At 37.2% G+C, this 14,402-nt stretch overlaps 1 protein-coding gene across 1 annotated transcript in view; it reads left to right on the top strand.

Moving 5' to 3' along the window:
* Positions 1–12,305, top strand: part of HSD17B11 (hydroxysteroid (17-beta) dehydrogenase 11) — a 29,001-nt gene extending 16,696 nt beyond the window's left edge. The window contains exons 5-7 of the mRNA XM_012647216.1: positions 2,618–2,755; positions 8,585–8,701; positions 11,562–12,305. Of these exons, the coding sequence (XP_012502670.1) occupies positions 2,618–2,755; positions 8,585–8,701; positions 11,562–11,652 (346 nt within the window). The 3' untranslated portion in view covers positions 11,653–12,305. The remainder of the gene's footprint in view (positions 1–2,617; positions 2,756–8,584; positions 8,702–11,561) is intronic.
* Positions 12,306–14,402: the final 2,097 nt, after the last annotated feature.

The following is a 14,402-nucleotide window of genomic DNA, read 5'->3' as shown; positions in this document are numbered from 1 at the left end:
GCTGTGAGCTAGGCTGACACCACGGCACTCTAGCCCGGGCAACAGAGTGAGACTCTGTCTCAAAAAAATAAATAAATAAAAATAAAGTGAATAAGGTTTGTATGTTAATAAATATATATGGGCAACATTTGCAATTTCTACAAGGTATAGCACTGTACATATGTGCCACTATTTATTCAACTTATCCATTACTGTTAGAATTTTAATTGTCAGGACTCTGTCAGTTGCAAGGAACATAAAACTTAAACTGCCCCAGACCAAAAGAGAAATTTTTTGGCTTTGTAATTAAAGTCTCAGGCGGGGTCTCCTCCTTTGGTGGCAAGAGATTTACCAGCAGTTCCAGAGTCACATCCTTTAAACTCCAAGTCCAGCAGGAGGAGGAAAAACCACCACTTCCCAATAATGCCTTCAAACGTGCTTGTTCTGGAGGTCGGTCGCTAGGCCAACGTGGAGCCCATTGCTGTGTGTGGTGGTGACGGTGACGTTACCGGAACAAGGGGATGTGAATGCTGACGGGCAACACCAGCAGCCTCCACTGCAGACATTTAAAATTGTTTCCAACTATTTGCTTTCATCAACTGCACCCCAGGGACTATCCTTGAATACAAATCTTTGGAAACATGATTGATTATTTCCTTGGGATACACACTTAATAGAGAATTATTGGATCTAAGAGCATGGCACGTTTTAAATGAATTTGGTGCCTTTTGCCAAATTGCTCCGTCAATTAACCTGTGCTTTGGAAAACAGAAAGCTGTGGAAAGTTTTTTCTCACTTTTTTTTTAAGCTTAAGGCATATATTGAAGGCTTAAAAAGGAAAGATTGCTAAATTCAATTATATAAAATGAAAATCTGTACATTTAAAAACAACTCAAACAAATAAAATTTCCTCCTGTTCTTACCATTACCAATGAGCAAGAATTCGTTCTGTTTTGCTTTGTATTCATGTAATATGAATTACTCTTGAAACAAAACATTTTTATATGCCTATAACTATTGGTATTTTTATTTTGTGAATTTTCTACTAATGTGCTTTAGCTATTATCTGTTAGAATATTGTCTTATTTCTTTATAAAAGTTGCCATGTATTAACCCAAATGCTTTACCAGTTTGTCACTTGCCTCTTAACTTGGTTGGGAATTAATGAAGTATAGGATATATCATATACAGACTGGTTTATTTCCCACATTTCAAGCCTGATTCTGCCACTTTGTTCTGTATCTTTAGGCAAGTTCTTTACCCCCCCACACCATGCCTGATTTTCCTTTTCGGTAAATGAGGATTATAATATATTTCATAGAGTTGTCAGGATTAAATGAAATAATACTTCTGAATAACTGAGGAGTGTCTAACATAGTAATCAATTCTAGATGTGATTATTTTTATTTGTCTATGTTTTTCAATGTACAAAAGATTTTTACTTTAAATAGGTGAATCTAGCAATCTTTCTCTTGAGCCTTCAATATGATTCTAAGCTTCTTAAAAAAAGGAAAAAGAGAACTTCCCACAGCTTTCTATTTTCCAAAGCACAGATTAACTGGTGAGAATTTACAGCTACGTTGTTTAATTGCTAATTCATACAGATTTAAAAGAATAAAAGACAATCTATCTGATAATTAATGCCACTAAATTGTACACTGAAAAATGGTTAAAATGACAAATTTTACACTATATGTTATACCAGAGTTTTTAAAAAATTTATAGTGTAATATACTAAAAACCATTGCATTGTGCACATTAAGTGGGTGATTCGTATATGAATTTATATCTCAATAAAGCTTTTTTCTTTAAAAAAAAAAACCTTTCTGAAAAAAGTAATGTCTGCTTAGAATAAGTAATTTTGCTATTTCCAAATGAAAGAGCTATTAAAATAAGAATTGCTCTGCATTGTGATTCATTCATTTAACAGGTATTTACTGAGCACCCACTGAGAGCTAAGCACTGTTCTGGGCGCTGGAGATTCCCTGGTCTCCGAAACAGTGGTGGAGCATATGGTAAAGGTGTGAGGGACAGATGTTAAACAAACTAATCCCAAATGAACGTTTAGTTACAAATCTGAGACGTGCTCTTATGGAAAACTGAAGATGACTATATAATGGGAAAATAATTTCGACAAGGGGTCAGGAAAGGCCTCTTTGAGGAAGTGAAGCTGTGACTTACAGGAAGAGTGAGATTTGTCCAGGAAAATGTTTCAGTGCATTCCGTGAACATTTTATAATAAATAATGAACAGCTTAAAGTGGCAGTGAATTTTATGGAAATAGCAATAACAAAAACAAATATGCTACTAATTTTCTTAAGAAGACATTTATATGAACTACTCTGATAAACATTATTCCTATTAATTCATTTATATGAATCTCACTCTGATAAATGATGCTGTGTGTGGTAAATGTTCTATGTCAGTACTTCATAGACTTTAATGTGCCTATAAGTTTGCCCGGGCATCTTACAAGGTGCACACTCTGATTCAGGGTCTGCACTGGGGCTGAGATTCAGAGATACTCATGCCGATTGTCGGAGGACTGCACTTAACTAAGGAACCACAGGCACCTGAATTAAGCAGATACGTCAGGATTTCTTGAATTATTTTGCAAACTCTCTTTGTTTATTTTCAGTTCAAGCAAGTTTGCTGCTGTTGGATTTCATAAAGCGTTGACTGATGAACTGGCTGCCTTAAAAAGAACTGGAGTCAAAACAACATGTCTCTGTCCTAATTTCATAAACACTGGCTTCATCAAAAATCCCAGCACCAGGTAAATTGAGATAGAAATTGAGACAGAAGGGCTGGAGGTGGCTATGAATATCAGCTATTTTGTGGCTTTTCCTAAGTATTTTAATCCCTGAAACACCTGATATCCGATGCCCATCTCAATTTCAGCTTCCGCAGGTTGTGGGAAAACAGGTGGAGAGACAGAGAGAGAAAGAGGGGGAGAGAATGACTATAAATATAAATATGAATGACACAGGTGCACTTGCTAACCCATCCTTTCTTTCTTCCCCTAAGCAGTGTTTCTCAGACTTAAATATACATACATGTCACCAGGAGTGCTTGGGAACCATGTAGGGGCCCCAGCCCCAGATATGTTGGTTTCCTGCGTTTGATTGGGGAAGGGTGGTGGGGAAGGGGCCTGGAACTCTGTGCTTAAAAAGCATCACAGGTGATTCTGGTGGAGATAACCCAGGACTACGAGTGAAAAACATTTCCCTTTGGTAATCCAGAGATTATTCTCCAAAATGAATACCAGACCATACTCTTTCCTTGGTTAAAAAAATAAAATTCTAAACGATTGGTTTGCAGATAATATTGAATGTTTCCTCTCTTTGGGAATAGCTTTCACGTCTTTGTAAACATGATGCATACTTTTCTTTTAAATTCCAACATTATAGAAAAATACAAATCGGAAAGTTTCTTTTTAAATTTCCTTAAATCCCTCTATCCAATGGAAACCACTCTTAACATTTTAGTGAATATCCTTCTAGACATCGCTCTACATGTAGGTACAATGTCTAAATCTTGTATAACTGGTGTATATTACACATAAAGTTGTGGGGCAGGAAGTATACTGCTTACTTCCCTTAGCATTATGTTGTAGACATCTTTTCACGTCGATCAAGTACAGACCTTCTCATAAATTGTATTGATCTTTGGGAACAATAGTGTCTCCTAGTAATGCTTGGAGGGTTGTTTTCAATTTTCTAGATGTATAACATAGCAAAGCTGTAATAAACATCCTTGTGCACACACAGTTTCACATTTGGGTAATGATCTCCTTCAGTGAGATCCATGAATGGGGACTGCTGGGTCAAAGGATATGCAAATTGTGAATATTCCTACATATTGCCAAATCCCCCTCCAGAAATGTTGTCCCAACTTGCCCTCCTGCCCACAGTGAAGGGAGAGCACCTCACTGTACTTCACCAGTCTGCCTTCTGCTAATCTTTTAATCACTGCCAATTCAATACATGAAGAATAATTTTTATTTTTATCCCTATGACTAGCTACATGAAAGTGTCTGCATGTGGTTTTTGGTCTTTTATGAATTGCCTATTTTGTGGCCTTTGTTCACTTTTTTCTATTGAGGTATGGTGGTTAAATTGATACAGAAGAAAGAGCTCCTTGTACATTCCAAATATCCCTTTATATGTCACTTCTGTTGCTATTTGCCTTTAAGCCTATTTTCATTTAGTTTTTCATTAAAATGTCTCAGAGATTTTTTTTCCTTCATGGCCTAATACCTTCTGTGAGGTATTTAGAAAGGTCATTCTTGTCCCAAGTTTATGGAAATATCTATCTATATTTTATTCTAGTACATATTTTATGATTGCATTTTTCACATTTAAATCTTTGCTCCACCCGAATTTACTTTGATTTAAGCAGTGAGGCTGGGAGCGGTGGCTCACGCCTATAATCCTAGCATTCTGGGAGGCTGAGACGGGAAGATTGCTTGAGCTCAGGAGTTCAAGAACAGCCTGAACAAGAGCGAGACCTCATCTCTACAAAAAATAGAAAAATTAGCCAGGCGTGGTGGCGCACGCTGTAGTCCCAGCTACTCGGGAGGCTGAGGCAGGAGGATTGCGTGAGCCAGGAGTTGAAGGTTGCACTGAGCTATGATTGCACTGCACTCTAGCCAGGGTGACCAAGCGAGACTCTGTCTCCAAAAAATAAAAAACAAAAATAAATGAGATCGCAGTACAGTTTCATTGTTTTTCCCAAATAGTTAGGGTCGTTCTGCACTATTTATTAAATTAATGCATCATTTCCCTCATTAATTTGAAATTTATATTAAGTTCACATATTTACTTGGATCTAGTTTTGGATTCTGTATTCTGTTGCATTGATGAGATTCAGTCTTTAAGTTCTATTTTGCCCCCTTAACCTTTCTTCTTCCTTCTCCTAATTCAGCTGCCTTTGGTGAAAATGTATTTGAAATTAATGAGGAGTATTCAGTGTGGCCACTCGAGAGGACAGCAGCTTCTATTTTAAATACACTTTGTCCACAGGTAGGCAGAACGGAAAACCAACATTAGGCAGTAATTTTGGAGCTGTCCAAAGACCTCAAGCCCCAATATTCTATCAAATAGTCCTAAAAATCTATTTTAAATAATAATTTTGTTAGAAAATAAAAGTCAGGATATTTACTTCAAGAAGGTCAATGCTTAAATTCATCTATTAATATATCAATCAAGAAAACCCATTAGTGGAGCATGGTGGTGCGCACCTGTATTCCCAACTACTCGGGAGGCTGAGGTGGGAGGATCCTTGAGCCCAGGAGTTCAAGGCTGCACTCTCCCCAGCCTGGGTGACAGAACGAGACCCAGTTTTTAAAAAAAAAAGAAAGAAAGAAAAAGGAAAAGAGAAAGGAAGGAAGGAAGAGAAGGAAAAAGAAGGAAGGGAAAGAGAGAAAGAAAGAAAGAAAACCCTGATTGGACCCTGAAAAGAGAAGATGAGGGACAAGTATTTTGGGTTGGGAAGGGGAGCTGTGGAGAAGAAAGGGTAAGAGTTCACTAAGACTGAAAGCAGGTGTGGAAGATAAAGCTTGCCAATTTATATATTTGAGTCAAGTTTTTAACACAGACTGTCTTTCAGTAGTTACAAACACACATCATATTTTTAGAAGTTATAATTGAATTTTTTAACCTCGCCCCAGGACAAGGCTACACAGAGCTAGCCCTAATGTGGGCAAGAGTGCCCTCTCATGGTGAAACGCTGCTAGTACAGTTACAAAAGGATGGTGACGCTTGCTGTGGGGGGAACTGTGAATAAAAGGGCACGCTTGTAGCTCTGACGCGGGCAGTGCAAAGGCCATGTATGTAACCTCAATGTTTGTGCCCCTGCAATATTCCGAAATTTAAAAAAAAGCTAATGTGATTCTAGCCTAACCACAGAATATAAACTGGCAAAGTGCAGCCACGTGAACCCCTTTGAGGCTAAGCTGGTACTAGAGTGGGCCACAAAGGTGAAGTTTGTTTTGAAATGGAAACTTAGTGCTTCCATTTAGGAGAAAGAAAGAGCGTACCCTAATTGACCACCTGTTTATATTTTAGACTAAATACAATGTCATTTTCTTAAACCTTGCAACAGTTCTTTGAGGCAGATGTTATTAGTTCTCTTCAGTAGATGAGAGTTACCTGAGGCTTGGAGAGATTAAGTTACTTGCCCGTAAGTGAAACTGAGGTCAGATCAAGCTACACAAGCCTTTTTGAATGAAGAAAATTGAACCGACCTGTAAATGGCTGAATTCAAAATAATGTTTAATATTAATGTTGGAACTTAAGTTCTCTGTTATAGCACATCTAAAATGTACTTTATTGGTTCTTGTGTTTACACATCTAACACACTGCAAGGAAACTGGTTTACTGTAAAGGCATAATACAGCCCAATCTGAGTTTATTGGGATTAAATGTAATCAGGTATTCTGATTAAATTTTTGAAAGCTGAATTATTTTTGCTAAATAAACTTGGATATCAATAAATAGTTTTATTAAAAACATTTATCGAAGGCAGCTGTAAATTTCCCTCTAAGAACTACTTTCACTGCACCCCCGTAACTCTTTCTTTTTTTTCTTTCCTTGTGCTGTTAAAGGGGATACCCCCATAACTCTTGATATGTTGCGTTCTCATTTCCATTCATCTCAAGGTATTTTCTAATTTCCTGTGACTTCTTCTTTGTCCCATTGGTTATTTAGGGGTACACTGTTTAATTGCCATAGAGTTGTGAATTTTCCAGTTTTCCTTCTCTTATTGATTTCTAATTTCATTCCATTGTGATCAGAGAACATACTTGATATAATTGCAGTCTTTTTAAATTTGATGTTTAATTTTGGATCTAACATATGGTCTCTCCTGGAGAAAATTTCCCAGGTGTTCCTGAGAAAAATATGTATTCTGTGTCATTGGATGGAGTGTTTTACAGGTATCTGTTAGTACTAATTCACTTATAGTATTGTTCTTGCTGAACAATAGTATTGTTCTTGCTATTTCTTGCTGATCTTCTGTCTAGTTGTTCTTTTTTCCCCCCCAATACTTGCAGTATCAGAATGTATAGTTGTTCAGTACATTGTTGAAAATGGGAATTAACGTCTCCAGCTATTATTGTTGAAACTGTGTATGTCTCACTTCAATTCTGACAGTTTTTGCTTACTATATTTTGGGGCTCTGTTGTTAGGTACATAAGCAATTTTTAATTAAATGTTCTTTCCTGAAATAAGTTATCTCTTTTTTCCAATTAATGATATAAACAATACAGCCTAATCTGAATTTATTAGATTTAAGTATGATTGGATATTCTCATTTTTTTTTTTCTTTGAGATATGGTCTCACTCTGCTGCCTTGGCTAGAGTGCAGAGGCACAATCATAGCTCACTGCAACCTCAAACTCCTGGGCTCAAGCAATCCTCCTGCCTCAGCCTCCCCAGTAGCTGGAACTACAGACATGCACCACCATGCCCGGCTAATTTTTTCTGTATATATTTTTAGTTGTCCAGTTAATTTCTTTCTATTTTTAGTAGAGATGGGGTCTTGCTCTTGCTCAGGCTGGTCTCGAACTCCTGAGCTCAAACGATCCACCCGCCTCGGCCTCCCAGAGTGCTAGGATTACAGGCGTGAGCCACCGCGCCCGGCCCTATCATTCTCACTTTTAAGTACAATACTATATTCAGTTGTCCCAATTTCACTTTACAATATATTTTTTTCTTTCCAAATGAACTATTCTGTATTTATTTCTAAAAAACTTCAGTACTTTTTGTCTTACTTGTTTTAACTAGTTATACCCATTAAAAATCTGCCTCCCCAAAATGTTAGCCACCCCAATAGTTTGGTGGCATTGGCAAAATTCATGAGTGTGTTTAATTATGTACTGTTTTTTTCCTAAGTCATTAACAAAATGTTAAAAAACTGAGGACCAACGCTTGTGCAACTCCTCCCTAAGTGCACTTCTCTAACACACAGATTTTTAAAAAGACACTTTTTATAGACCACCTGTTAGTCTGTGGTGCGTATACCTGGGTGATTACCCAGTGAAGATGTAACAAAGCAAAAAGTAAATCAAGACCTAATAAATATAAGTGTTCCTTGATCCGTAAGATCAAGGACCTAGAGCTGGGCACATACCTATCATATTTTAATGTCCCTGACACTCTAGAAATTGTTCACTAAAGAGACTTAGTGTATAATAAAACTTTTATAATGGTATCTGATTTCTTTCCCAAGACTGCTGAAAGTTTAAAAGTGAGCTTGTCAGTCCTAATCTTGCTAAATTATTTCTGAGTCCTAGTTGCTTCTATAATTCTCATTTGTAAAATAGAGAATATAATATTGCCTTTATAAAGTTGTTGTAAAACTTCAATGGGATAACCTACGTAGAATATCTAGTACAGTGTGCAGTACCTGGTAAGCACTGAATATAGGGTTCTTCTTATTATTATTAAAGGTAAAGTAGTTGCCGTTTCTCTGCACCTCTGAAAAGCACTGTAAGTCGCTTATGTTATGGTTCCTGTGTTAATTTAACTTATTTGTTTAGCACCACGCTAAAGCCAAAGCCGCAGTGAAATGTTTTGTTTCTGAAGATTGCCTCTGATTTCAGTTTGGGACCCACTCTGGAACCCGAGCAAGTGGTGAACAGCCTGATGGATGGGATCTTGACTGAGCAGAAAATGATTTTTGTTCCATCTTTTGCAAGCTTTTTAATGGTATTGGAAAGGTAAGCAACAGTTACGTTTGTCAACAGTAAAAATGAAATATGAAATAGAAATTATCTATTACATAATTTTTACTCAGATTTAAAGTCAGACAGTTGATTAAGTGCAATTACATGGAAGTAAATTAATAAAAATAATAGGCTTAAAGACTACGTCAATTTTAAAACCACATTATGTTCATCATTGAAGAAAGATTGATATAGCTGTTGGGTAAATGAACTGAATAATGTCCACATGTTTTTAAGTTGTTATTTTTTTTTAAGAAAGAAATTTGTATATTTCTGGAAGTCTTATCTAATAAATGAATGACTACAAAGAAGCATAGTTTTTAAGCATTTTACATAATAGAACTATAGGATAATGATGTTAAGCACAGTTAGGGTTTAGGTATCATTTATATACAACAGATAATCATTGAGCTTGTATTTTGCGCAAAATCATACTGAAGCATAGGAATTGCTAAATGATCTTTTTCATTTTTAGAGATTTTTGAGCCTTGCTACATCTAGTATGTTCCACAGACTAGCAGCATCAGTACCACCTGGGAATTTATTAGAAATACAGAATCTCCTGATCTCCTGAATCAGAATCTATAATAAGATCCCCAGATGATTCATATGCATATTAAAATTTGAGAAGCACTTCTTTGGAGCAGTAGCTCTCGACTTTGGTACACATTGGAATTCACCTGGGATGTTTAAAAAATGCTGGTGCCTGAGACCTCCTCTCCAAGATTCTGACCCACTTGGTTTGGAGTGTGGCCTGGGCTTAGAGAGACATAACAACTTTCCCGGTAACTAATGTATAACCAAGATGGGAAACCACTGGTTTAAAGAACGTCTCATCATAACACACTCCCTTTTACACAGCTGGGAAAGCTGGGTGGCAATGAGACTGATCACGTGGGACAAAAAGAGAAAAGGGTCCTTGGTCAACTGGGAGAAAAAGCCTCTCACTACCTGTCCCGAGACTCAGGCTTCTCCAAGTTGGTGAGATGTCAGGATCTCTTGGGAAGTATATTTAAAAAATAGATTCCTGGGCCAGTCACGGTGGCTCATGCCTGTAATCCTAGCACTCTGGGAGGCCAAGTAGGGAGGATCACTTGAGCTCAGGAGTTCAAGACCAGCCTGAGCAAGAGTGGACATGTCTCTACAAAAAACAGAAAAATTAGCTAAGCATGGTGGTGCACACCTGTAGTCCCAGCTACTCGGGAGGCTGAGGCAGGAGGACCGCTGGAGCCCAGGCATTTGAGGTTGCGGTGAGCTATGATCGCGCCACTGCACTCTAGCTGGGGGGACAGAGCAAGACTTCTGTCTCAAAAAAAAAAGAAGATTCCTGGATCTCACTTCTAGAGACTTTAATATAGGATGTTTGAGTTGGAACCCAGAAATCAGTATTTTAACAGTTGCCATAGGCAGTTGGTCCAGAGATCATATTTTGAGACTTACTGACTTGAAGACGATAAAACTTAAAGAAATCAAAAGCGTGACATGTGTTAGGCTTTCTAACCCCTTCTGCTAGAAACTGTGGCTGAACATGCCTTGGAGGTTTGTGTAGTAAAGCTCAAGGATCTGACTGGAGAGTAAATGAGTGAAAACCTGTGACGTGTTTAACATTGTGCTTGTCACATTCCCCAAGTAAAGGGCTCAGTGATTACAGCCCTTTAGAATGTAACCCTCTGAGAGAAGGCGTTTTGCCTGGTTTTCATCACTGTCTACCCTGCCCTTTGAAGAGTGACTGACACATAGAAGGCACCAAAATGTTTGCTGATTGAATAAATTAATTCTAGTTTCTAGATCTTGAACATACAGACCCAAAAGCTTGTGCTTTGGAGTTGAATGCTATGTTTATGTGACTTGCTTGAAACATGAATATAGATGAGTTATTTAACTTCTTTAAGTTCTGTTCCTTCATCCATAACATGGAGACAGCAATAAGACTTTGTAGGGCTGAGAGACATAAATGAAATAATGCATTTAAAGGACTCAGTACGTTGTAAGTACTCAGTAAGTGTTATATACCACTATCACTACCATCATTATTAACTACTACTATGATTATCATTGCCCTAATTTCCTCTGACTGTGAGTGTTTGGTGTTCAATTTCCAAACTCTATTTTAATGCCATCTAGGCAGATCTCTGTATCATCACACTGACTTACACATTTCTGTTGGAATGTGACAAGTTTCTAAATATTCTTAAGTGGAGAGTTAGGAGAAAAAAGATGAGACCTACTAGTGTCCCTCACTGTTCAAGGCATTTTACATTAACACATTGATTCCCCGTAAGAACACTACTGGATAGGTGTTAATTTTTCCATTTAGATATGAGGAATTTAAACTCAAAGGTGAAATAACTTGTTCAGCATTGTGCCCAAAACCAAATGTGATGTCTGCATTTTCATTTAGCAATTCTACTTCCTTGCTCTCTTTGTGGAATGTTTTAAGAATATTATATTCTGGATTATAAAGTGTAAAATTAGCTCCTATTCTCACTGCCTTTTCAACATCAGGTTTCTTTTTTTAAAAAAAACCCTTTAGTATCTCAACTGTTCAGTTCTGTACACCCTCCTCTCTTAGATCTTTTGAAAAAATGTAAGAATATATTTATTTTAAAAACTAAGTATTTCAGGTCACTCCTACCCTAAACAAAGTGACACCTCCTTTCTTTTCCTTTTGAAAAGGAAATGGAATTCATCGTAAAGAATGCATAGTAGCAACTTAGTGTTAAAGTTCTTAATCTTGTTTAAGATGAGCATGACATGATACGTGAAAAATTAAATACAAATATTTTTAAAGAAGGTATTTTACAAATGCACTTAATATTAATTTCCTAATTATTTTCATGTATCTTTCTTTTAGGGTTCTTCCTGAACGTTTCCTGGCAGTTTTAAAACAAAAGATCAATGTTAGGTTTGATGCAGTCATTGGATATAAAAGTAAAGGGCAGTAAGTCTTCTGAAAACCGACTTACCAGGTTTAAGTTGATTTTATCTAGCATTAATCAGAATTTGAATGTTTGGACTTTTGTTTTTACTAATTATCCTTTTTCTTTCAATATCACTTTTTGAGGCTCTGTCGATCCTTATTTATTATTACTTGTTTGTTCTTTAGCTAAAAGCTGATGACATATAATACAAACAGAAATATCTTGATGTTGACTTGAAGGAAAATGAGGAAAAAGAACAAAAACAATTTTATTAAGATCATTTCCAGGACTTTGTGGTTCATATGAAGGCTTTGCAAAATTTGTACTATGAATGTTTCTTTAAGATATATTTTTATTTTTAATTGTACTTAAATTTTATATAATTCACATTTTCTTTTCTATTCTACATAAAATAAGAAACTTCAAGCTCTCTAAATATAATGAAGGACTGTGTCTAGGGGCATTTCACAATGAATTTCATGATCTCTCGAACATTTCATCCTATACGTTACCACTCTGTTTCCTGGGAGATACCTCACGTTCCAATGCCAAACACTGCAGCACAAGGAAACTAGACATGGACACGTGTTACAAGAATAAAAGCATCACTGGGATTTAAGGCGGAGAATTGGGAGAATGTACCCATAAATGGCAATAATAATAAATGGATCAAACTTTAACACTTGGTGTTTCCATCTTTGTATCTTAAACAGAACATGGCTTAACCTTCCAATTAAAGGAAAGTGGATTATGTAATCAAAGGTGTTTTTATTTTTAAGTGTCTGGAAATTTCTTGGATGTGAAGCTCAGTAAGACGAGACTATAAAATCAGATCTATAAATTGAAAATATAAGTAGGTTTCTTGGATTTCTATTAAAGAAAAATATTTTCAAGACTATTTCGGACATAAATATAAAGTGAAACTTTAATCTTTATCTTAGAAAGTTCATACTCAGAAAACACACAAGGCAGAGTCGCTGGTCCCTATGAAATGTAGCAAATGAGATGCATTTAGATTCAGAAGCTTTCATGGGGAAAGATTTTGATCCAGATTCTAAGCAAAAACTAATATTTATTCAACATGTGTCACCTGTCGTCCTAAACACTTGACTTACATTAATTCGCTCATTCAGCAAGTAGTCTCATCAGTGCCACTGCAGATTATAAGGATTATATGATAATCTCTTTAAGGAAGGTCACGCTATCGATTCTGTAACAGATCAGACAATTTCTCAGAAGGCATGGTTCCTACGATAAATTCTCCCTCTTTCCCATCCATTACCTTCTTCTAATACAGAGAATCAAAATACAATTGCTGTTGGACTATATTCTGCAACTAGTTGATGCAAATACATATCTGAGTCCAAAATTCTTGCTTTCCAAAACATTATATTTGAATAATGTAACAGATTCTTCTCCATACATCAGCCATACTATAGTAGCACTCTAAGGTTAAATAGCCACAGAATTTATAGATTTCCTTAAACACTCACCCTGATAGCAGAGAATGGCGCTAGAAAGTGGAGAGCCTGTTCTCATCAGCTTCTCACTCACTTTAAAATATATTTAATTGTTTATTCTTCTGATTAAGTTATACCTGTTCCAGCTTGCCGGCCACCTGCCAGTGAAGTAGACTTGGAGAAAGCCTTTAAGGAATTTCAGTAAGTGAATTGAAACCCACCAAAGTATACTGATAACTTTTCCCTTTTCCCAAAGACCATATTTTGGCTCCTAAAATGCTTGTCAGAAATTAAAACTTGAATGAACTTTGGCATTAACCATTATGAGAAATAAGCATCCCTTCTTTGGAGATGATGCTGGCAGAATGGTGGTCCGTCCCATGTATTGAATGTCAATCATGTGCCGGGAACAGTTGACCATTTAATCCCACAGGGATCCTATGCAGCAGGCATCGTTCGCAGGCCTTGAAGCAGCTGTGAGCACAGCAGCAGTAGCAGGAACCCAGAAGAAGAACCTTTGAGCCTGGAGCCCTCACTCTGCAGGAAAGGTGAATGAATATAGTACCGTGGGGATTTTGAATTTTGTTCTCTGCATTTTTTTTTTTTAAAAACTCACTCTAATTCACCGACATCAGGCAATTACTCCTGAGACTCAAAGTCTGAAAACTTGTAAATGTCATTTGAATGAAGTTAATCCTGACTCTGAACTCACTTCTCAACAGATTGGTGGGAAAATCCATCTCAGTCGTGAATAGGGCTACTTCTGAAGGACCCGCCAGAATCAAAGAGCCTTAGGTTGTCTTCAGGTAAATGGGGAAAGAATCCTGTCGACGATCAGGATACTCTGTGGTCCTAAACCAGGGGATCCCTTGATGACAAATGGATCTCTGCAATGTACAGAAATCCTGACTGCGGCAGGGAACCAGCCTCCCTGGACAAACCCCAGAGCCTTCCTCTGAGACCTCACTGTCACCCTGGGGCCCTGCCATGGGACTGCTCAGACTCAGCTGGGACTCCCTGGCCTCTCTTCTATTCCCTTGAGAACATTCCCATGCCTGCCTTCAAAAATACTCTTCCTCACCTCCGTCTATGCCACCATTGTCATTTGCCAGAAATCTGGTCTTTTTATTGGGAATGAGGATTAAAAAGAGTGGGGAATTAGGCGGGTAAAAGGGTTGAAATTGACCCCCAGTACATCTTCAACACTGACTTGGCTAAAGGCTAAAGGGATTTTATTGTGGAGAGGGAACAATTAAGAGCATTACTCCTGTGGACAATTCTGTGCGGTAGACATCATTATTCCCATTTTATCGA

The sequence above is a fragment of the Propithecus coquereli genome, unplaced genomic scaffold, assembly GCF_000956105.1.
Source record: "Propithecus coquereli isolate 6110/MARCELLA unplaced genomic scaffold, Pcoq_1.0 Scaffold26, whole genome shotgun sequence".
NCBI lineage: Eukaryota > Metazoa > Chordata > Mammalia > Primates > Indriidae > Propithecus > Propithecus coquereli.
The sequence above is the reverse complement of the archived record's forward strand: the minus strand, read 5'-3'. Positions and strand labels throughout refer to the sequence as shown.